The sequence below is a fragment of the Pangasianodon hypophthalmus genome, chromosome 7 (assembly GCF_027358585.1).
Source record: "Pangasianodon hypophthalmus isolate fPanHyp1 chromosome 7, fPanHyp1.pri, whole genome shotgun sequence".
NCBI lineage: Eukaryota > Metazoa > Chordata > Actinopteri > Siluriformes > Pangasiidae > Pangasianodon > Pangasianodon hypophthalmus.
The window spans coordinates 24020904-24046987 of record NC_069716.1 but is presented as its reverse complement, the minus strand read 5'-3'; the positions used below and the strand labels follow the sequence as shown (position 1 = coordinate 24046987).

Sequence of the window (26084 nt, the reverse complement as noted above, 5' to 3'; positions counted from 1 at the left end):
CTGTAAAGCTTTGTGAATTGAATTTTGTCTTGTCAATTCAGAAAGCTCCTTGTCTAGCATTCAGACATTCAAACCAAGGCAGCATGTCCACGATGTACAGCTGTGGCTTTGGAAGAACACAGAAGAAAAGGCTGTATTTGTTTAAATATTTTCAGTTTTAAATAAGTCTTCAGTGAATTTCTGGAGAAATCATGAGCTATACCTTTAAATATTCCTTCAAGTATACTTTAATACTGTAATAGTGTACAGTCCCTATGATTCTTGGATTAAAAAGCATAATGTACTGCTATTTTACATTTGCTTATTTGGCTGACAGGATTGAAGGTTATAGGTGAAGGTTATGGATCTTGCTCAGGGACCCAGATTGGCTTTTCTGGGATCTGAACTCCGATCAGTAGCCCAAAACCTTTAACCATTGAGCCGCCACTACTACTATTTTGTATTTTTCCAAATAAGCGCAATGTGAAATATGGGTGTATCCTGTAATTAGATAGTAATAACTAACCAATACAAGGTCAAAACCAATGGAAAAATAGTTTGGGAACCAAAGAGCACCAAACAAGTCGAATTTTACCTTTGAAGAAGGCAGTGTGTGAATACTGTTATTATTGGAGTTGCGAACATGTGGTGAATCTCGAATATAAAATCAGCTTTACTGCAGTTAATAATTATATAATAAGTCAGTGTTATAAGAAACGAATCATTTTTATATACTAAGGCATCATTTTGATAAACATTCTCATTATTAAGGCAGCTTTCTCATTTTTATGGCTACGTAAATCATTAACAGGCCGATAGAAGCCTATACCTTTTTAATACCTGCCGTTAGGTTGTAGTAATTTTGTGCATACAATTTCTGTTCTGTTCTGTGCAGTACATCACAGTATGGGTGCAAAATGAATAAATTTGCGTACACACCACCCTCTTTTTCGCACCTTTCGGTAGAAAAAGCCCAAGTTGCATATTCATTGAGGGAAACGTGCAAAACGGGCAAGACGTGCTGTTTCGCTCATGTCAAAGTCAACAAAGTCACCTGTAGACCCGTATTATCAAGTTTGCTTTTCTTCATTTTTGGGGTGTGCAAATTTTTGCACCCAACTATTTGTAACGTATTACAATCAACAGTCATAATTGCTGGTGGGCTAGCTTCTGCTACTTTCAGATTTATTCCATTATTTCTCCATAATTCCAGCTAACTAATACAAAGCAGTAAGGTGATAAAAATAATTCTTCTGAAACACTTGACTTGTTTAAGTCTTTTCCAACCTTTCAGAGAGGGAAATTATGCAACATTCTTAATCTATGAAAGAAGTTACACCAACGGATTTTAGCAACTGTAGCAGAAAACGTTATTATTTCTTATTACACGAGACTGTGACATGCATATTTTATTTTTTTGATTTATCACCTTCACAGCAAGCTTGTGGTTTTCAAATAATGGGTGTAATATAGAGCAATGATATTTTGCTTCGAAGACAAACACACAAGGACTGAGCCTTACAAATGAGCTCATTTATCCTGCTGTGCCTCTCGTTTATCTTCTCACTGTCAGTATTCATCACGGTTGCATTTTCGGGGCTTTACGGTGTGACCCATTTTAGCATGATACGTATGTGGGGTGCGTAGACCTCTCACCAGCTCATCCTCTCTTCTCTAGTGCTTTTTTACGAGCCTGCAATGAATAGGTCAGTGGAAACGCTGACCTATTTGCCTCAAAAAGCTTCAGTGATGCTTTCTCTGTCTTGGGTCATGGGTTGTGTTGTTGAGTTTTGCATTAAATGTTAAGTAAACCTTGCTCAGTGAGCTTGGTTTGCTCTTTCCGAGCTGGCACATTAGACGGAGAAATGAAAGTGAGAAGGCAAACATTTGCATTTGACAGTCCTAAGCTTGCAGTAAGCACATATTTAATGAACTGGGATCGTAGGAATGGTGTGAATTCTGCACGTGTGGCCTTGCACGTGGGAGTAGTGGAGGAGATGAGGTTTACGTAATGCATAGGTTAACGACCTACATGCCATGCTTTGAAATCAAGCGTTTCTCATATACTTAAATAACCATCAAGCTTTGACTAACACACTTAAGATCAGCCTGCTGGAGGAGGTTCTTTAATGACATGCATCAAAAAGCTTACTGGTTTCCTAGCCTGAAGCTCTGAGTTCTCAAGACTGCGAATGGACTTAATATAACTTGAAATGCAGCAGTAAGGAGATTGCTTTTGACATGTTCACACGTCAGTGAGATCTGATTGCTCTGGAATCTAGCCAAACACTGCTATCAGGATATTATCCTCTCTGGAAAAACTGTATTTATACTGAATTTTCAGAATGCAGAAGTTTTTCATGGGAAAATAATTATATGTGTCATACTTCACAAATTTCACTAGAAACACCTAAAAACTGTCAAATCTAGAAACAGCAATGTAGTAGGTAACATGGCCACCTCACAACTCTGCGATCTGGGATTCGATCCTGAGCTTGGAATACTGTCTTAATGGTTTTCTCCAGGTTCAATGAACATAATGGTGGGTGGATTGGCTACTCTAAATTGGTGTGAAAGAGTGTGAGTGTGCATGTGAGATGCCCTGCAAAAGGGAGGCATCCCATTCAGGGTGTATTTCTTGTGTCCAGTGTTCCTGGAATAATGAGTTTATTAGAGATGAGTGAGTGAATGAAAGAATGATAACACCCTATTACAGCTTGCTCGTTTCTAATCCGATATCTTTATACCTTCTAAGGAGTTTTCCTCTATGCTTTCTTCTCAACCAATTTTTTAGCATTTTGAGAATTATTTTGTACGACTGCTGTCATTTCATTCATTCATTCATTCATTCATTCATTCATTCGTTCTGTCAGTCAGTCAGTTAGCCATTAACGCACATTCACACACTCATTCACACCTACAGTCAGTTTAGCATAGCAAATCCACCTACTGGTATGTATTTGGGGAGGTGGAGTGAAACCAGAGAGCCCTGAGGAAACTCATATGGACATGCGGAGTGAGATGGCAATGCTACCTGCTTAAATTTAAATTTCACAATAGTAAGAAAACATGACAATTGTCCTGATGCCATAGATTGTTTTGACACCATTTGTTGGCTGGGTAGGGATTTAAGGCACAGGAGGCAGGCCTTTGAATTGCAGAGCTGTTCTGTCTTTTTATTTTTAAACTCAAAGGCTAAAAGGTGCTTTTCAGCACAATTCATGTAATAAAAAAATAAACAGTTTTGCTGCTTGGCTCGGTTCAGTATAGTTCAGCTCCGCATACTCAGCTTGTTGTTTATTTTGGCAAACCCAGTTATCATAATCAGTTATCAAGTCCATAGCCGGGTCAGAACACAGACAACTTCACACAAGGATAAACCATTTGAAAACAAAAACATGAGCATAGTCAAAAACGAAGAGACATGGAAACAAAGAATAAGGCTTGGACTTATGGACAAAAGGCAAGCTGAGACTTTGCAATGAAACAAAGTCACAAGAGAGTATAAATAGACAAACATAGATAAACACAAAACACCTGTGTTTAAAACACCTGACAGGGCAGGGGTGGAGACATGACTAGGATCAAAACGCACATTTCCAGACATAAGCGCATGAATTAAAACAAAACAAATCAGCTCTGGTGGTGCTGTAAAACGTGCCGCGCATTGAGAGGAAGAATTTGTGACATCTGCTGTAAACAATGCACAGGTGTAGACAATCACTCATTACCTGCTCGTTCTCGCTAAACCCTACCACTTTCCTCAGCCAATGTTTGATCAAACCTTCGCTGCAACAACTACTGTATATATGGAGGGATTTATTTATAATTGCACTATCCGTTGCGCCCAGATGAGGATGGGTTCAATTTTGAGCCTGGTTCCTCTCAAGGTTTCTTCCTCATATCATCTCAGGGAGATTTTCCTTGCCACCGTCGCCTTTGGCTTGCTCATCAGGGATAAATTCACATATTTACAATATATTTTTTGTGAATCCATTTCTGTAAAGCTGCTTTGTGACAATGTCCATTGTTAAAAGCACGATCCAAATAAAATTGAATTGAATTGAATATACCATATACAGTCTGTGACTGGCCTTTTTTTCAGGGTTTATTAGTTTAATGAAAATATCTTTTTAGTAATTTAAAGGAAGGGTTTTGTTATTTTTAAAGCCCTTTGCTGCATGCAGGGTAACTCTCAATAGCAATTAAAAGATTTTAAAAGATTGACAAGCCTTCCCCTTTCCATCAGCCAATGCCACACCCTCTGGTAAAACTAAAACATAAATTACCTTTTGAGGAAATGGGGCAGAGTTGATTTCAAGGGTGGAAAATGTAAACAGAAGGCAAATTTTTTAACAAACTGAACCCTTCAAATGTTAATATTGTAAATTACATTTTTAAGGAATCTTTGAAATTAAAGCTATGTTATTACTAATGATCTAAAAACAATTTTAAACTTTACAAACTGCATCTTTAACCCCTTTAACTGCCATCATCAGCTCTGAACCTGTATTCCTCACTCATGGGAGGTCCGTATCTGCATATAGTTTGTATTACTTTCATTGTAGTCACTGAATAAAATGCTTTATGATAAATAACTGAACAACAGTCTGGGACTTTAAGTTGGTTAAATATGCATTTGTGATCTACCGTTTCATAGTGTTTTATATATTGAACATACAGTACATTATTGGTCTGGATTCATAGAAGACATTTGTTTTCAACGAAGCAGTCGTTTCTTTATGTTTATTATAATCACCCTTTATTATTTGTGAATGCTGCATATGACTGTGTATGAGTTCCATCGTCATGCAGCAAAGTGCAGGGAAATAAGAAAGCCTTAGCAACAGGGAGGTGATGCAACTGCTGCTCAGGCTTTTCATACTCTGGGCTGTTTGCCATGCCAAATGGTAAATATTACACACACTCATCATACACACAGTCTCACAACAGGCCAATGCACGAGTTTTACTGATCCTAAGCTTTTGTGCTAAAAGTTTTATTGTGATGTTTTTAGAAATTCAGTCCAGAAAACCTTCAGGAATGAATTAATTGCATTATTCTGTTTGCTTAATAATATCAGCATGCAGAACTCATGACTGTGAAGGTTTTTGCACTTTGCTTACCTAATTAATGTCACCATAACCTTTCCAGGAGACTCTCGTATGTGAGATACTGTCAGCATTAGGAAATATTAGCTTTCCAAGTCAGACGGTGTGTCTGCTATGTGTCTGGGCTTACAGTAGTGTAATGTCGTCTCTGGAGCATTGAAGCGAGTGTTTTGAAGCTTAGCACCTGCTGGCATGTCTGAGATGAGCTGTGGGCCATCACACGTCTGTGCCAGGCAGTGGTGTGTGTCTGCAGTACAATCAGCAGGGCCGTGAAAAAGCGTTTCGCACTAATACACACCCCAGTGTGTCCATCACCACTCCATAGACCCTGTTTACAGGAATAGTTCTGAGAACTAAAATTAAATTTATACAATTACCCCAAATCATTCAGCCAAGACATGTTTGGGGTTGGATATTTGCTCCTTCTTTTGCACTGGAGCTATGAGTAATGTAGCTAGCTAATAAATAATGGAATTCTGTTTCACCCAAAAGTGGGACTTGCTGGTGTAGGACATAGTGTGGCTTGCTGTAATCTTCAGACATGATGAAAACTTCACCTTGTATGGAAGCAGCCATCTTGAACCATGAGAATCACTTTATTCTTCAGCGTGGTGCAATGACGGCTTTGTGATATTAAATGAAAGCTCTAAAATCTAATCTCAGCCTGAGTGAGTCTCAGTGTTTATGCTCTACTGCGTTCATGCCGTGTTTCCTCTGAATACTAGACATGCTATACAGAAAAGCTGTGATGTTTTCATTCAAAACAAAAAAACCCCACTAATCTGCTACTTCTGCTGTCTGTCCTATTGGGTAATTTGTACTTTGATTGGACTATATCTGCTTAGTCTATCTGCTTTTAGCTTCTCTTCTATAGGCGTTCTGGGAGGGCAAGGATGATGTAATAAATAATCCACCTTGTTCATGTTCATCACACCCCTGACTGCATTTCTCTTCTCAGTTCATGTTGATGATGTGTTATGGATATGTGAAAAATATAAGCTCAAAAGGAGCTCAGATCTAGGGGGCATTTCACTGTTCCTGAGACGTCACTGCATGAATCTACAGTCTGGGATAGAAAGAAATCAGACACAGCTTCACTTCTTCATACTACATGGTAAACCCTAATGTTGTCCTTACTTAAACAATCAAGTAATCATTGTACCCGTTAATTAAAAATCTAAGTTTGTTTGACTTATTTACGTATATAAACTTATAGTTAACTTAGTCTACTTACCTGTATAAACTTAAGATTTCAAGTGTTATGAACTCAAGATCATGATTCATGAAAATAGCTCACTCTGGTCTTTCTTTGATGTGATTGGCCGTGCAAGGAGTTCCGCCTAGCAACAAGGGAACTAATGCACTGATTGGTAGATAATTGCAAAAGACGGTCCTCTTCGTCTGGTCTGTAGCTGGTACCGGTGTAGTGAAGGTCTAGAGTTCATCATAAGTAGGAGAGGCGACTCTGTGTGTGTTTACAAAGGATTGGCATCATGTAGAGGATGTTTTGTAGATAAAGTTACATTTTGCTAAAAAGTGTAAATTTCCCCAATGTATGGAGACATTTGGGACACCCTGTATTTAAGTACACTTAAAATGAACACCAAGTTAAGTGAACATAAATATTTCCATACACTGGCTCTTTGGTGGACTGTGGCTAGCATGCAGTACTCTCACCGCCGTGGCCCGGGTTCGAATCACTGTCAGTAAACTATAAAGTACTCTATACGAACACCAAGTTAGGTGAACTTAATTATTTAAGTACAGTTTACATATACAGGTTTTGGGAGACCCCATTACATTACTATTAAATTGATGGAAAATGTTTACTCAATCAATTGAGTACAGTCAGCTTGTTAGGGTTTTCAGTGTATTCTGTGTATTTTTTGTTCAGTTATTGGTTTTTGCTGTAACGCTTGGCTCCAAATCATATCCAAAATAATCCGCTTTAAGACATTTGTTAACAGCAAACAATATGATGTGGATGCCAAAAATTAAACTTTAAATTGATGTATTTTTATCTTTGAAAGACGGGGGGCTTAGCCCTACTAATCCACAGGTCACACCTCCAAATGAGAAAATTGTACCCAAAGGCAGGATGTTTTGCATATTACAATATAATCTCACTTATTTAGGAACAAATTTATGAGATTTGACTTAGAGTATGGAAAAAATTTTGTTTGAGAGACATTATTTGTATATGCTATAATGCTGCATTCGACTAAAACTCTTAACTCGGCATGTCCGACCTCTGACTAGGAAAAAACAAAGAACTCCGAGTTCAGTAAGTGACATCGAATCAACATGGCTGCTCACAGCATCAATGGTAAATGAAGTAGCACTTCATACCATTAAATGAGTTCAACTATATGTACTAGTATTTGCTTTGGATCAATCAACATACAGACATATTCGCATGTTAAGTCTATAACACTGACTTTACAGTGTGCTGTTTCGAGGAGGAAATATACATCACTCATTGCAGTTAGATGGCTAGCTGGTTGCTAACAAAAGACGTACATGGAACCATGTTTTTTTTTTTTACCACACTTTGTAGCGTGGTGCGCAAACGCAGTACTTACCACTTCTGAGGTAAGTCGAATGAAGCATTAGCCTCGTGACTCCAGCTTATTTTGGGCACCAAACATTTCTTGGCAGACCAAACTACATTTAAATGGATAACTGCAAATGAATTTTTCTTTGTTAAACTGACACTAGGGGAAGTGTTTGGCTTTATGTATAATAGACTGAGCTGATGATGGCCACATAATTACATCGTTTCTTTGGTGAAGAAGTGTTCTAATGAAGTGGAAGGAAGTGCTTTTTGAGCAACTCTTAACAGCGACCGTCGAAAATTCGATGTAAATTTTTCATCCTGTAGCTTTACATATTTACAGACACAACTGAAGGCATGACACACTGTCTTTGGCGAGTAAACGGGCCTGTCTGTGCGTTACAGGCAGATCTAATACACCTCCTGTCTTGTGTGTGGTTTCTGTAGATGTAATGCTGCACATTTGTTCCTTTGCTTCAATATGTGAAAATGCTGACAGGCTGCGAGCACTGTGTAGCAGATTTGCGGGTTTTTTTTTTTTGTTTTTTAAATAAAAAAGCTGACGTTACTATATAATAGACGTTCTGCTTGCTGGCAGGTGGTGAATTTCTGCACCCTTTCCGGGGATGTTACATATGTATGGATTATGTTGTAGCTGCTCTTTAAAGCTGACCTTACCTGCTATGTGTGAAGAGAATGCATTGGATATGATTTTAAGATGATGATTATGTATGTAAGGAGGATTTTTCTGTATGTTTAAGCATTGCTGCCTCCACTGTCCTATACTGTGAGAAGCCTGCTTGTGAGTTACGTAAATCTGAGTGTGGGAAGGTGACTAAGTAAGGAGTTTTTTGACCACTCTAAAGTAGACACTTTTAGAGTGGTCAAAAAAATAAAAAAGGGTTTATGTTCTACTCTAATAGCTAGTTTACTACAGTGATATTAAACACTCGATGCTTAGTATATGCCCTGCATTAGGGCTGCACAATATATCGACATTGTTCAAATATCACAAATGTAGATATTGTGAAATGCATATTGCAAGGGCTTGTGATAACTGAATGATTTTAATACTTCAAAAAGTTATGACAAGTCAGCGTTTTACAGTGATGCAGATAGCAGAGAACATGAAGCATGTATGTTCCCCAAAAGAACATGAAACATGCATGTTGGTTATGTCATTTTGAGTTTTTAAATATCTATATACATATAATTTAAATTGAATTTATACACTTATAGAATTATCGTATCGCATTATTTAACAAGTTATCGCATATTGCATTTTTCTTCTATATTGTGCAGTCCTACCCTGCATAACTGCTTAGATTGCGTTCTAGCTCCTTAAGTTATGGTAACATTAGCATGCTGGCAATCATTAGCACCTAACAGCCAAACGCTGCATTCAACTTAACATGGAAGAGGGAAGTCGACAGATGATGTCATTTTCGACATCCATGTGTTCGAGCTACATACAGGGGAGAAAAAAACATGGACGCCTCCATGTTTGTCGTTTATTATCAACAAGCTAGCCAGATAACCGTGATGACTGACATGTATTTGCCTCCTCAAAAGTGTAAACTGTATAGTCACTGTTATTGATTTAACAAGCAAATATGTCTGTATGTTTATTAATCTAAAGCAAAATCTTGTATGTACAGCATAACCCATTAAAGGTTGTGCTAAGTGCTACTTTGTTTATTGTTGATGCTGAGTTGAGGGGACATTTGCTTTTTCCTGGTTGCACGTTGGAAATTATGAGTTACGACCTTTAGCTTAAAGCAGCAAAAGTTAGCTGCTTAATAGGAATTTAGCTATTTTAATAGAATATAAAAAACATTAGATGCATTTCTCTTTACTTGATTCGTGACAGAATACTGTGATTGGCAAATGATTAGTCCCACCACTCCGAAACACATAAAACCAGCCGCATCTTTTCGAACTGCTGCTCTTGCTGCATTACAGGGCAATGTAACATATGCACAGGAAAGTGCTGTCTGCCCTCTTCCACATACATGAGCTCACAGATGCCCATGATTGGCTAGTGTCACTGTGATTGACAATGAAGAGAGAGTATGAGGTCCCTCCCACCCAGAGAGCACGGCCAATTTTGTTCCCTTGGCTCTCCGTCACGAATGGGTGTGGCATTGTCGGGATTCGAATTTGTGATCTTCAGATGGTCCTAGAGCTGGGATTTGTATTTAGGGTCCTGATTTTTTTTTTTTTTTTTTTTTATCTCTAAACTATAACCTGTAACAAATCCTTACACCATTCAAGTTCGAAGGAAAAAAAAATACAGGGCAAAATATTAAATTATTAAATACATCACAGAAATAAAAATATTTTCTTTAATGTGACATATATACAGTAATTTCATATTTAAAAACATTTATCAGCTTTCAGGCTCCAGAAGTAAGGCCTCAAATCGAAACAAAACATTGGAAGAGAAACTCGAATACTGGTGGTGCATTCCATGTCATTTCAGGAGTTCAGGAACTGCAATGGTGAAATATACTTCTCGTTGCCTTGGAAGAGGTTTGGTCGAGTGTACTGTGCAACCTGTTTCCTTGCTGAAAAATCTCCGAAGACTGTGCGATTATTAATAAGCTCCCTGTTGCCATTTCAGTGCTGGCAAACTTTCGTGGAACGGTTCAGCATGGGCTGCCCCTGGAGATCGGAGACACGGTGCAGATTTTGGAGAAATGTGAAGGTAATTAGAAAATATTCTGTGAAAACCCAGGCAGTGCTTACTGAAGCAACATCCCACAGCTGTAATCTAACAAAGCTATGAGGTCACTAACAAGGCTCGGACTCTGGAGTGGATGAGTATAGTATGTTTAAATCATCTTTCATGACATTACTCATACTGATGATTACAGTAGCTCCTAGTTGGTCTATAAAATATAAATGCATATAGTTCTAATTATAATGAAGTATAATTGTCATTGTAATCAAATAAATCCATTATTAACAGTGTTTTTTTTTTTTTTTGGTCTGTAATTGCTGTTAAACTGAAGTACAACAGATTGGATTGGATGCCCACAGCCTTCTTATCAATAGCCAGTGCAATCCTTGTACAAATAATTTTTTCTTACTTCACAAGAACAGAACAGAACAGAACGTACTGCTTTCTTTGCTTTGCTGCTCTTGTGTTGCTCTTGTGCAGTAAAAAGCTTTTACCTTGAAAACCCCAATAACTAATGAACTGTTTTTAACTTCCCATAATGACTTCTGCCTTGTGATGAAACGGAGATGTGATTTTCTCAAATGTCACCATTTGTCCTTTTAGGATGGTACAGAGGATTCATTGTAAAGAATCCAAATGTCAAGGTAAGCTGCATCTGTTCTGAGAAACACGGCAGGTCACTGATTGATTGACTCAGAGTCTTCTCTCTGTATTGGTTATACATGCAAACTGTAATAGGAAGAATTCATTTGCAACAGACAATTCCATTACCTTTACTGTGGAAAAAGCTGTGAGCGATGTGGTGGTGGGATCCAGCCCAATGCCCGATATCACAGCAATTTTCCAGTTTTTATTTATTAAAGAGCATGTTGTACTGTTTATCAGTTTCTAGTTACGTTTAATATTGTGGAACGTCTGCGAAACAAGTTCGCTCCTGTTATCACTTATGTTCCTCTTCCCATAAATGTTAAATAAACGTCTCGTCAGAGAAAAAAGGTCACCATATCAACAATGTCCATGGTACAAGTCCCTATGAATGAGTCGTTACTATAGAAACGATAATGTTTCTATAGCAAATGAATGCATTAATATTAACATGTGATTTGCCTTGCAGCTGGTGCTACTATCAGAGCTGCTATTATAGAAAATTAATAGATTAATAGCTGCTATTATAGAAAATTAACACCTTCTGACCAATCAGAATTGATAATTCAACATTGCTGTAGTATAATTATTTTTAAATGGTTATTTAGGTATTTATAACGTTATTTGTTTCGTTTATCCTTATTTCCTTTTTGGTAAAATAACTGCACAACCATATGACATTTTGTGAATGGCTGTTTCACTCATCACATGACTTCTGTAACACTAAGGAAACAAATATTTTTTAAAAAATTATACTTTGTGTGTTCATTGTTATGTACAGCGTGTACCATGTTTTCTGTAGTTGTCTTAAGATTTACAGCCAATTCTGAAAACGTGTCACCCAGAAAAGCACTGTGTGTGTGATGTCACTGCCAGATATCTTACTTTTGAGCGTACTCTGTGTTCTCACTGAAAGGTCACTGATGCTAATCTGGTACAGGCGCTGAGACTGTTTGCAAGTCAATATGAGTTCAAATGTCACATCCATAATGCTGAAATTGTCCTCGTAAAAATGAACGATAGGGAAAGTAAAAATAAAATCTAAGAATGGTGACCACCAAAGAGCAATGTTCATCAACGTGTCAGGATTTTTATATCTTATGTATTATCTGTAGAATTAGATTTGTTCAGTTTACTCAGCTTTGTCTATGCTATGTATTTTTTTTTTTCAGGGAATATTCCCCAGCAGTTATATTCATCTGAAACATGCCCACATTAAGAACAAGGGGTAAGAGCATCTTCTCTTTCGCATAATGCTGAACACAGCAGGTGTGTTTATAGGAAGGCTTAAAATCCTACTGAATTAGGTCTTGCTGATTAGATCGTACTGAATCATATATCATCTCTCACACTACAAGATTTGATTCTCATGAACAAGCAAAGAGGCAATCTGTGACCGATTATGCATCTAAATTCATATTCTAAGCCTTATAGTTTAATCCAGATTTTTATGCGCAGGTTATTTTGCCTCAATGATTCATATTTTGCTTGTAACAGACGTGTACCTGCCATGAGATTAACACCCTGAAATGATTAATAACATCAGTTGCATTACTCCCATGTGGCAAAAACAGTAAAATTAATGATAAACTATCTAACAGTACATTTTTATAATGCATGTCAATGCTTTCATTATATGTATTTAAATCATGGTTTAGTTTTTTTTTTCATGAAAATGTTTAAATGATAGCCTTAATTAGAACTGTAACCAGGGACTATTTCCAGCTGTTCTCCATCCGATCACACTCGAGCGCCACGATATATTGTTGTTAGGAATTATTGCAGTAATGAAATGCCAGAAGCCTCCAAACTGCCAGTGAACCCTCTAACAAACAACATTGTTGTCTTATCGTGTGAGCATTTTGCCTATACTTAGAGCTTCCAGAAAGGTTTCCTCTATGTGTGTGTGTGTGTGTGTTTTAATAAATCATGGCATTAGCAAGATCCAATTAAAAAAAAAAGCATTATTTTCTTCAAATGAATACAGTCACATCTTTAACATTGACATCATGGGTTCCCCTATTTAACATATCACACTGTGTAGCGTTATAATCACAGTATGCTTTTTTGCCCACATTATGCAGCCCAAGTAGCCACTTTTTAGATACAGTTCTGATCTAGGATTACATATAACATTGGTTCCAATATGAGTTGAAATTATTGTCCTTTTGTGTAAAAAAAATCGAAACTATATCACATTTTGGCAATGGCTACAGAAAGCTTCTCCATATCAACAATTACAGATGTTATCATTTAATATTATTTTTTTATTTTTATTATTATTTTTTAATATTATTGTTTATTTTTTTAACGTTATTATTATTTATTTTTTTCACTATCTGCCATATAAGTCCGAACATCCACTAGAGCTGTGAAATAATAGCCTATAATAAGGCATATTTTCAGTGTAAACTGTGGCTTAGTAGAATCAATTGGTTGTGTGTGTATGTATGTGTGTGTGTGTGTGTGTGTGTGTGTGTGATATATTTTCGTGTGTGTCACCTACAGGCAGTTTGAGACTGTCATCCCGACAGAGGAATCGGTCATCACGGAGATGACGGTGACTTTGAGAGACTGGGGCACCATGTGGAAACAGCTCTATGTGGTAATGTAGAAGGCAGATTGAATAATGTCTACAAGCAGAATAGTCATATTCATGAAATATAGAAATTTTTTAATTAATTTAAATGAAAAATTTGCAGCTACAGAGTTCTGGGTGCTATTAGTGAATGCACTGAGCAATTAAGTTTGAATTAAATGAATTATGTTTGCTCGGGTGACATCTGAAATACACCATTGATGATTATTGTTTTTATTACTCCAAGTCTGGCTTTAAAGGAACAGTTCAGTGAAAAATCAATTTCTACCCGATTTTTTCCACATATGGAGCCAAGACATGTTTGCTGTCCAGCGTTTGCTTTTTACTTTTAATTAACAAGTAATAAAAGTCTGTCAATCAAAATTACTCCATGCCAAAATGATCTTTCTGGTGCTGTTCAAACTTTCGGAGGTGAAGCCAGGAGGATGGAGAGATACCAAACACACACTTTGTTGTAAAATATATTGGAAAATCTACATGATGCTACTAAACTGCATGTGGTTTGAGGCAGGAATATTTATGAAAAAGAAGATTTCCATTTGTTTTGTGTAAATTACATATCTAGCAGAACTATTCCTTTAACCCTTGCCTGGAAAATTAACTCATGCTGACTCTCTCTGTTCTTGTCACCCGCAGAAGAACGAGGCCGAGCTCTTTCACAGACTCTGGCATGTAATGACAGAGATCCTGGAGCTTAGACAGCAGGTCCTGCTCGGTCACCTGACCCACGAGCGCATGACTGACATCAAACAGCACATTGTAGCGAGGCTCGACTGGGGCAACGAGTGAGTGTCAAGAGATAAGCGCCTCAGAAAAAAAAGCGTACTGGTGTTACTTTAGTACTTTAGCAGTGATGATGATGACGATGAAGATGATGATGTAGTGAACTGCTATGTTTATGCGTTTGATATACTGTATACTGTGCTTTCCTGACAAACAAGGCTACAAATGCAGCAATACCTTTTTTTTTCAAGTACCAGTACATGATTTGTCAATACTGATAACGATATTGATACCAAAATGATTAACTTAGTTATAATGAAGCAATCAGGGATGTCCTGGCACATTTTATGTAGCTCTCTTTTTGTTCATGTTAAAACTAAGCACAAGGCTCAGGGAATTGCACCTTGACTCGCATGCAAAGCGTACACCCTGGTGATTGAGGGGAATCGAAGCGTGCATGTCTCAGTGCTCGGTGCTCTCGTGCCCGACAGTTTCTCTGCACGCACACTTCACAGGCACTTCCATGCTCATGAATACCTGTGTGTGTGTGTGATTCACAGCGCCTTGCATTCATCTTAACCACGCTCACTGATACTGCTCTATGCATTTAGTTCAGTCGCCCTCGTTGTCTCTATTAAAGACACTGTTTATGTGCCTGAAGGATGCTTTATCAGGTTACTTGTGTTATAGGAAGATGATGTTGTTTTAGTATTTTTCGCAAAGCACAGCTTTGCATTACTCACTAATCGTCAAGATTACTGGCGGTTTGTGTCGTCAGTTCATTAGCGCAACAAAGAACATTAAGCTTACATCACATGGTATCATGCAGTGTCAGATATCTGAGTGTTTTTTACGAATATGAGTAAATAAGCATGGTATCTGATGGATACCCTGGATACCGTTATCAGTACTGATGCATCCCTACACAAGGCATTTGTATATAGGGCATTATGCAGCTGTATGTTGTTGTTTTTAATTAGTTTAGACAGCTTTACTGTGTTATCATGCTGAACATTTCATTTATGTAAATTCATGCTATAAACTAGAATTCTGAGTGTGTGTGTGCGTGTGCGTGTGTTTTATAGGCAGCTGGGATTGGACCTGGTCCCCAGGCGGGACTTCAGTATGGTAGACCCAGATGAGATCAGCGTCACCGAGCTCTATCGCCTGGTTAGTTTTACACACACCCACACGCACATACACACACAATACTCATGAGTCACCCTTCCACTGTTGCCTGAGGTCTATGGTGCGTTACCACGGCAACTGCAACCTGGTCTGACGCCACAACCCCCAGTCCTGTTCCTCTACGTTCTTTGTTTAACACACACACACATGCACACACACACACACACAGAGCGAGTCATTCTTGCATAGGAAAATGATAGTAATTAAGTACATTAAGTGGCTGTTTGCAAACTTGCATTATTTCGGTCCTCCCATTGTGTTCATGTACAGAGCACACACTATACACACTCACAGTGTTGCTTTAGGCCTGTACAGGCTCATCAGAGTCAGACACAGAGACAGAAATGTGGAAAACCTACTGTATATCACTGTATAATACTGTACAAAGCGTAGGGTGCTTTCACACCTATTCGTCTATTTGCAGAATCAGAGTGAGATTGATACTATTGCTTTGTTTGTGGTTTAGTTTCGCACTGTGCATAATTAACCGAACCAAAAAGAAAAAACGCTGGATGAGGGGCATGTAGGGCTGAAAACATCTTCGTAAAACGAAATTTATTAGCCAGAAATAAGACAACTGATTTTATTATTTTTTTTAAATCTAAACAATTCTTTAAATATATATTTTTATGTATATAATTTTTACATCTTCTGCAATAACAAAAATTGGATTTTGTCAAAAAATCTTTTGATATTTTTATGATGGTAAAGATCGCTAAGATAAAATCATCATAAAGGCTGTCTGCAATAAAACTGTGACGAGTTCTCCAAAATGCAACCTACAAACCAATCTCCTATTAATCCTGCTCGATAGTGGAGCTATATATATAGTGGAGTGGAGCTATATATTGTCCGTTTCTTTTTTTTTTTTTTTTTTGCAATATTCTGAAAATGTCTCAGGTGTACTGGTAATTAATAATTATCAGTTTGGTCTGTATATGTTGCATTTTCATTTCAAAATGAGATTGGGAAAACAAACATGCACTAAAATAGGAAATAGATCTTTTCATGAAATTATTTTTCAAAACTAAAATATTTGACTCGTTTTTAATGGTTTTTATTTGCTTCTCCACACAAAGTCTATAAATCAAATATTCAAATATTCATGAATCCAAATATGGAAAAAAAAAAACCGCTCCTGCAGTACATTTCAGCGTAAGTAAGCTTGTATCTGTTCTCTGGTTACGATATTTACAATGTGTACACTGAGACATTGTTTTGTTTTCATAAAAGGTTATATTTTACTCACTCATAAATTTTAGCCCCAAAATGAATCTGAAATGATGAATGAAAAATATGAGAGCTTTTGTAGTAGTTTTTGTTTTAAAGCCAGAGACTGTTTTGAACTTCTCATTGGCTTAAATATTTTTTTTCCATTTTGAACAGAAAATGAATGAACGCATACACACACAGATCCAGTCCCTCCATTTCCTCAGAAGTATGACACCACAACCCATTCTCTTGCTTTCTTTTAGCTAACACTTTCATTGTTTAAATTAACCTAAATGAACTTTGAATGAAAGCGTCTTTTCCAAGTGAAGGGACTTTTTCACAAGACTCTTGTCACTATATTAACAACATTAGACCCATAATTATCACTGTGGCACTAATTCAAGACCTCAGATACAAACTACAGTCACATTCTTATAAGGATTCTTGGAGAATTAAAAACAAAAAACTTTTTAAAAATCTTGTCAGATTGATTCAAAGAATTGCTCCACCAAAGCTGTTTAATTTCACACTTCAGATTAGAAAAATGAGAATCATAAGGAAACATTATTAAAACTTCAGAGTCTCTTTTTCTCCTCTGAGAGACGTTAGGTGTCTGACCCTATCGCTCACCATGCAGTCAGTGGTAAACACCTCAGGCTGGTTTAATTTGCATCTCTAATGGAACAGGTTTGATGTAAAATTGTTGCCGTTCGGTTGGATAAAATGATGTGGCATGGTAAACCCTTGATCATTTTAAGAGCGTTCTCTGTTTAGGGGTGCCGAAGTCTTGCCATAATAATGACATTGCCATAAAAGACCTTTGTGACCGTTCCACTGAAAATGACTAAAATAAGATGCTAGTACTAGGAGGAAAAGGACATTTTATGTTATAAGAGCAGATCTACGCTTCTTTTTCTCCTCCTGTAGTACTTCATCAGCTGTTGCCGCGCTATCCCTGAGCTCAGAGTGTAGCTAACTGCCTAGTAGCTTTAAAACAGAAACAGAGAAAATGCTTGATCCTGATTGGTTCATCCTATTTGTCACCATAGCAGCTTGTAGCCAATAGAATTTGAGGGATGCTTTCATTCGACGTTTAGGATGGTTAAATATGGGATCATAATGCTAACTTTGTTATATATGACTTTGTGTAGCACAATTACTGCACAAAACAGGTATCAGACATGTATATAATCAGTGCACAGTATGTGCGTTATGCCAACCACCAATGAATAAGCATTTTGAGCTTTCATAAAATATTTAAGGTGGGGTTCAAACCCAAAATCCCCCCCAGCTACACATCTGTAATCATTGCTAATGACATAATGAAGAAGAAAAATGCAGAACTCACATTCTCACATTCTGTTTTTCTCATGCATCAGTCTGAACACAAAGAGAATCTGAGAATCAGGAAATCAAAGCTTCAGACTGTGAAAGTTTGCAAGGAGATTATTCATTCTTTTTCAAATCTAGCCACTGCTGGAACAGATCTGGGTCGCCTCTGCCAGCATCATAGTGACGTATTGTTATGCAACAGTTATTGAGCTATTGCGCACAACTCCTGCATAAATATCAAATATTTGTTTTTTAGTCAAACACTCTGCCAACTACTGTGTTGTTACTGTGTGTATTTTGTATATGTGTAATGTATTCAGTATGTATTACTGTGTGTGTGTGTGTGTGTGTGTGTGTGTGTTTCTTTAATCTAACTTTGTCATATAGTTTCCATGATATGTTTAGAAGCTAATAGTCATGTGTTTTGGTCAGATGGAGCGACGGCACCGTAAACGAGAGCTTCCGCTTCAGGCCAACATGCATCACCTGTTCCTGCAGACCAACAGCTTGCTGAACTGCAGCCTGGCCGAAGAGCTCGAGGTCTTCTTCTTCATCTACGACAGCAGGGAGATGCGACCAATCAGGTAGTGGCTGCGCAAAACTGACCAATCAGGACACAGTACTGCAGGGAAACTGAAAAACTTGAGCTCTTGTAGGTCACATGAAGAATTTTAGCTGCACAACCTTCCTGAAAATGGACTAACGGTAGCTCCACCATATTGAAGCGTTTTTTCGAAGGCTTTTTAGAGCACTTTTATTTTGCCTTTGTAGAGCTACTTTACATGAATATTTTATTAAAGATCATCAACTGCTGGTTAAAGGTCATCTTTATACATTCAATCTCAGCCACATCTCAGGAGAAATGCACATGTCTGGACAGAAAGTATAAATAATGAATGGAGTAGTTTTATGTCTGAGTCCCAGTTTTTCGTCTGAGTACAATGAACGATGGTTTGAAACCCTTTTTTGGGTTTGTGATTTCTAGATTTGGCCAGGGCTGCACATTATTTTAATCTTAATCATAATTTTTGGTTTTCTCAAACAGTTAAATATAATTGATTGCTAGTTTGGGTAAAGCTAGTGTATTTGCTGTCGTGGAGACATGTTGTTTGTTTATGTATTTAGTGCTTAATTGTGCAGCATTTCATTGCTGTGGCTGTGGAGCAGTTCTGTGCTAATTAAAGAATACATGAGGAATATGTAAGGAATCATGGGGCATGCAGGGAAAAATATTTAAAGAAACACGACTTTTTGTTTATTAAAGAAAATAATAAATATATTTTATCAGTATAAAATTATGAGGGTGAGTCAAGTGAATACCTTAAAAGTGTGATGTAAATTAGAAATGAATCAATTTTTTTTCTAGAGGAATTCAGGCACTTGTGCTGGAATGCTTCCAATGAACAAAATGGAGGTTATGTAGAAAGATGATACACTTTTGCGACACCTATTTGTAATAAACAATGCAAAATTTAAAAAAAAAAAAAAAAAAAAGGTTTTCATTTAACTCACCCTCATGCATTTGTATGTTGTGGAACATCTGCAAAACAAGTAGCTTAAAGTTACTTAAGACTTAAAGTTACGGCTTTAACTCTAATTGTTACAAAGTTCTGACACTGGAGACTCCTTCCAAAAATTTTTAACAAACATCACCTTGTAGAAAACTTCACCATATCAGTGATTACAAAAAAAGGACAAAAAATAAATAAAAAGACAAAAAATTCAGCTTGTGAAATTAGAGAAATCACAAAGCCTTCTGTCCTGAAAACATTCCCATATCAGAAAACCTAAAGTTACAGCTTTACCTCTGTCTGCTACAAAGCGCTAGCACTGGAGACTCCTTCCAAAAATGTTACATGAACGTCTCCTTGCAGAAAACATCGCCATATCAATGATTACAACCATTTTTAACATCAGCTCATGTGGAGTTTAAGTCCCTGTGTGAGTTGTTACTGCAGAAATACAGAAACGATAGCGTATTAGAAGGAGCGCATTAATCTAATTTAAACCTGTGATTTGAATTACAGCCTGCTCTACTGACACAGCTGCAGTTATAGAAAATTAATTAACACCTTCTGACCAATCAGAATCGAGAATTCAACAGCACTATTGTATAAAGGCATGTAACATACAAACCACTTCTGTGGTCATTTTTGATTAATTTGCTCCAAAATTGGCTGAATACTTGAATTGTAAACAATAATTCAATATGGAGAAACGTAATCTCATCAGTTTAGCCATGATTGTGATGCCGTTTTCAGCTGTGGGGTTGTTTTAAAGAAATGCAGCTGTTCATGTGTTCATGGTTTGATTGATTAATTCTCAATTGCAGTCTGTCTCTATCTGTCACTATCACACACACACACACACACACACACATTCTCACCCTGTATTGATGCCTGGATATGAGTGATACACAGCCGTACACTCCTCTTCATCTATTCTGGTGAATTATTCCATGTGAGTAAATGCCCAAGGGACTGCACAGATCTGCACAGAGACACATGGAGGTGGGAGAGGTGTGTGTGTGTGTGTGTGTGTGTTGGGAGGAGGATTTTGGACCATCAGGCCTCTCCTTGGAATTAACACACATCAGGCGTTCCAGGGGAAGCTGTTAATACATGCAGAGGCTAACACATTCGCCGTTCTCACACTGAGCCACTCTTCAGTGTGTCAAGCTCAACTGTAGCTCAAGGTGAATTTTTGAAAATCTGACTGTCTCTGTCCTTGTCTGTCTTTGTGGTTGTGCGTCTGTCTCTCTCTTTACTGCAGCGAGAGGTTTTTGGTGCGCCTCAATAAGCAAGGGGTTCCTAAGTCACCTGAGAAAACAGAAAGGCAGTGCACGCTCTTTGTTGTAAGTGCTCTGATGTTTTCTTTCCCCTTAGTGCTGTATCTCCTGTGCTCTGACTGCTTGACATTGAAAACATGTTTCCTCCTGTAGTCAAAAAGTGCTTAGAGAAAGCTCCTGCTTTGTACAATTCAAAGCCATGATTTAATTGATTTCGTTGAATGTAAGAGATGCAGCTTTGAGCGTAGGCCTGGTCTCTAAGGTCAGACCATATCTGTGGGATTTGATTTCATTTTCACTGTTTCTGAGCAGAACGAGATTCCCTGAAAGCAGAAGATTTTACAGGAAAAAATGGAGGACAAGACATTTTGGGGCTTTTTACCACTGCACAAAAATACCTGGAACTGAATCTGTTTTTAACATTGACCATCAATCCAGTACCATAGGTTCCAGGTGTATGAATTTTGGTACCTGCTCCAGAGGAGTTAGTGGTGTTTGGGGGGCGGAGCTAGCAGCACTGTTTGGCGCAGATTGGTTATGTATACCACATCGCACAAATTATGCAACACCATGCTCTGAAAAATAGATACTGAAACATTGTGCTGATTTACTGTGCAGCACGTTTCTGTGACACAAAACGCAGCATGAATGAATAGAAATACTTTTTGTTTTCTGATTATATGGTGTGCAAACATCAGTTTCATGATTTTATTGAAATTTGAATCATTTTCATTTCACCACAGAACAGATTTTTTCAGATATTGTCACTATGATAGATGGAATTGAAAAAAAAAGTAAACTATCTACAGCTTTTTTGTCATTAATTCTAAGATGGACCCAATCAATAAGAAATAACTGGGGGTATGCTGTTATAGGAAAATAATCAACTGTGAGGTGGTGATTATTTTTCCAATAGCAGCATGCTTTATTCCACTTATAACAGAGCGATTTGCCAGGATTACAATATTTTATTAATTAAAGAATGACACTTAGTTTTTATGTGTTTATAGTTACATTTAACACTATGGAACATTCTGGAAACAATTTAGTTCCTGTTATTACTTACATTATAATAGGAACTAACTTGTTTCCGGGACGTTCCACAATGTTAAATTATAGCTGTTATTACTTACATTATAACATTAACAGTTGTTCACTCACCTTCTATAGTTGTTACTATAGAAACGATAACGTATTAGAATATGCAAATTAATATTAACCTTGCAGCCAGAACTACTTGTAAAGCTGCTGATATGTAAAGAATAACGTACGACAGACCATGCGGTTATAAGAAAATAATGCCCAGCTGGGGTGTGACGAGGCATGACGCACAAGTGGATCATTTTTGTATAAGATCACAGTTATTCGGCTTATACCCCAGTGATTTGCCTACGATTGCAATGTTTAATTTAATAATGGATGAAACATTGCACATTTAAACGGCTAATAAATAGATCTAATGTTGTGGAACATCTGAGAGACAAGTTAGTTTCTGTTCTGACTTATGTTATAGTCAACAGTTATTCCCTCACCAGCCTCTTCTCTCTCTCTCTCTCTCTCTCTCTCTCTATGTCAGCTTGTCATTTTACCGAGAAACCAGGAAGCGTAATCTCCTCTGTCCCGAAGTCTTTCCTGAGCTGATAAACTTCGCAAAGCACCGTGACTGTTACAAAGCTAAAAACAATAGAATAGAAATTATGAGCATCTTCTGACCAATCAGATTCAAGAATTCAACCAAGCTGTGGTGTAAAGAAAATTAATCAACAGTTTCTGACCAAGCAAATTTGAGAATTCGGCAGTGCTGTGGTGAAAAACTGTAATGACCTTAAGACTGGCATGGTTGCGCACCATAATAATCACCTTTACTGTCATTAACGTTACATTTCAAATTGTCTCTTGGTGAAAAATAATGTGAAATGAAACACAGAGTTTTCGTGGTTCCTGGTTGGGCCGGTTCTTATTTTTCATTGTGCAGTGGAGAAAAAAACACAACAGACTTTGTGACATGTTTTGAACAGTGTTGAATAAAACATTTGTCTTTCTTTAAGGATTTGGGAAGTAGCGATCTCCGCAAAGATGTATATGTTGTAGCTCATATTTTTAGAATAGGTAAGAGCTGCTGTCTCCAACGAGTAATCTTTTCCTTAAAGTGACCTATCACAATGCCTTTTGAGTGACATGAAACCTCACATAATATGCTGTGACAGTCCAAACGAACATTTAAAAATCAGTATGATTCATTTGGACATGCATTCCAATGACTGTCAAGGTCTATAATGGCAGGTTTTATTAAGTGATACCATGTAGGCAAACTGATAAGCCACTTCAAGCTAAGTGTGACTGGTACACTGTCTTTTCTGTAAACGTTCCATCAGTGTGTGAGTAGCTAGCGTGTGATGACATGCATGACATGCATCGATTTGTAACCTCATATCACTCAGTGGTATTGGTGTCTATGTGGCGTCGCCGGTTTCCATTTGCATGTGTGTATCATTTCACTGTGGACTGGTAAGTGCTTGTGTGTATATGATACTGTTCATCTGGTAAATCTTCACACATTCAGTTCTGTCATGAATCAAGCAAACAGCTGACATGCGGTGTGATGTACCATGTCAGTCTGATGCTGAGATTTAGGACAGAACTATGACTACATCCCAGCATTTGTGATGCTTTTGTAGCCAGGTTCTGCTCTTCTGTGGTAGTTTGTTTTTTTGGTTGCGTTATTGTGATCCTGGCTGCTCGTGTGACCCTCAGGGCGAATGGTTGCTGGGGAGAAGAAGTCTGTGTGTAACACGCAGTACAGACGCCCGTTTGGCTGCGCTGTGATCAACGTGTGTGATCTGCTGACAGCCGACTGCAAGGACGAGCACCTGCTCAAAGTTTATTCGTGAGTCCAGCTTCTCTCTTTGGAATATAAGGACTATGATGTTTCCACGAACATATGAGTCTTTTAATGTAATTTACTTCAATTTGTATAGTGATTTTAACAATAGACGTTATCACAAAGCGGCTTTATAGAAATCTGGATGTCGATTTTGATCCATAATGAACAAGCTAGAGTTCACTGTGGCAAGGAAAAACTCCCTGAGACAACATGAGGGAGAAATCTTGAAGAAACCAGACTCAAAAAATCCTCTAATGGCTAACACTGGATGGTGGGATTATAAATCAGGTGTAGAAGGGTAAAGTCAATCATCACTAAATGTGTTCAAAGGATGTTCAATATGAGTAGATTGTGAATAAATGTCCTGGGATGAGCACAGATCAGTCTTTATGATTACAGCAGCAGTAACAGTATCAAGGTGAGATTATCCACTAAAGCCAGGGTAAGACTTGTCATAAACTGTTTCATCAGCGTAATGGATCAGCCAGTACATGCTTAGTGTCTGAAGTTTGCCTCTTTAGTTTTTCCATGGAGCTACAAGGCTGATGTAGCTAACAGGTAATGTACGTCTATCTCACCCATGATCAAATCTTGACGTTGCCAACCTATGTGATCTCATTTTTAAATAAACAATTTTGTAAGATTGTATCTAAATTTTAGTTCAGAGTGAAATTATATTGTCATCTTCATCACTTCCAGCTTTCTGGTACAATTCCACTTGTGAACTTTGGGACGTTGAGGATATGGAAGGTTAAAATACCAAATTGCGCTTAGAAAAAAAAAAAAAAGTTATTTTGAGTGTCCAGGATTGCTATCTCTAACGTTACAGCATTCAGTTACACTGTGAAGTTTTATATGTTTTTAAAATGACAGTTAATCATATCTCAAATGTTAAGCTTTGAAATAGAATTCCATTACGTACTGTATTATAAACCTTGTAACACCAGTGCCAAAAAAAAAACCCAAACAAGTGCAGCACAAAAAAAACATGTTAATGCCTAATCGACTATATTTGGGCTGCATTTGAATTTACGGTACGTGTGACTTTTCACTGAACCACTGGAACCACTTTAATTGCAATTGCTATTTTTTCTAGTTTGGGAAATGGAACCTGTTATTCCTTACATGAATGGGTAAATTTTCCAACTGTTAGTACATTCTCAGTACTTTTATTTGTTTGGTCAGTCAGAAGTATATCACCTAAGTTTGTGTTTCTGTGTGTGCATGTGAGTAATGACATTTTTATTAATATTAACATTAATATTACATTTTTGCAGATGCAATACTGAAAGCGAGTGGTATCAAATACATGACAACATTATTCGGAAAGTCAGCTCCCGATACAGCCAGGTCAGCTCCGGCACAGGTCAGTCCTGTCTACATCTTATTTCTATTACTGAATATGACACATTCTTATTTATACATTTATTTATTTTTTGCCAGTTTATGGTAAACCTATCAGAATTAAACCTAATGTGAAAGTTTGCACTTAACCAGCTGCAGAATGGAGCTGCTTCACTTGAACAAACATCCCCTGTAATGAGTAGGAATTCCAAGCAACACTTTGTTCTGTGTTTTCTCACTGTTTAGGCGCTTTACTGTACATTACTGTACTTTACATTAATGACTGTCACAATTTTAATGTAAACCAAGACCGACTTTTCAGCAGTGAGGAAATAAATGAGAAAAATAGGCGTATTGAACAAGGCTGCGTGGGAAGAGAGCTGTAATCCTTTCAGCTTATTCTGCCAGACTGGAGCTCAGTGACTCCACATCAGCTGATTAACGAGCAATTCATTCGCCCAAAAATTCAATTATGCTAAATGGAGCTTTTCTAACCGCCGTCCATTAAACGCCAATTATCGGTCCTGTGTATGTTAGCTATCAATAAACGCTAGAAGGGCCTATCGACCGGTGACAGTAAGCACATCAGTTGCTTAGGCTTTTCTTCTTTATCTTTCCTTTGGGGTAGCTTATCAAGAGAGGAACATCTGCTGTCATTTTGTTAATATTAGTACTGATCATTTTGACAACATTAAAAGTTCAATCTGATCGTAAGAACCCATTTTGTACAATATCCACGCCAAATGTTATTTGTCCTTTTGAGAATGTTTTTTGAGTGAATGTGTTGGCCTGCTCTCTTAAACAGGTTTAACATACTGTTTAGTACAATGGCTCTCGGATTGGCGTCTAGTCATGGGGTCCATGATTTTTTTTAAAAATTTGTTACAATCCACCTGTTCGAGGGGTTTAATCCAAACCTCACTAACTCAAAACCATGTGGCCTATAAATAATGTTAATGTTGGACTGAATTTTCAGGAATAAAAAGCTGTTTGGCCAAATTTTACTGTGCACGTTAGGAGCTTAATATTTAGACTGATGTAT

The 26084-nt window shown here is 37.5% G+C and overlaps 1 protein-coding gene across 5 annotated transcripts in view; it reads left to right on the top strand.

Annotated features, from left to right (window-relative positions):
• dock4 (dedicator of cytokinesis 4) overlaps positions 1–26084 on the top strand; it is an 86260-nt gene that overhangs the window by 12653 nt on the left and 47523 nt on the right. For 4 of the 5 annotated variants that reach the window (XM_053235421.1, XM_026946452.3, XM_026946451.3 and 1 more), the window contains exons 2-12: positions 10268–10351; positions 10931–10971; positions 12145–12200; positions 13481–13577; positions 14208–14356; positions 15380–15464; positions 18459–18610; positions 20799–20880; positions 22863–22923; positions 23569–23701; positions 24976–25064. In XM_053235421.1, the coding sequence (XP_053091396.1) occupies positions 10268–10351; positions 10931–10971; positions 12145–12200; positions 13481–13577; positions 14208–14356; positions 15380–15464; positions 18459–18610; positions 20799–20880; positions 22863–22923; positions 23569–23701; positions 24976–25064 (1029 nt within the window). The other variant, XM_026946453.3, reaches the window with a different exon arrangement.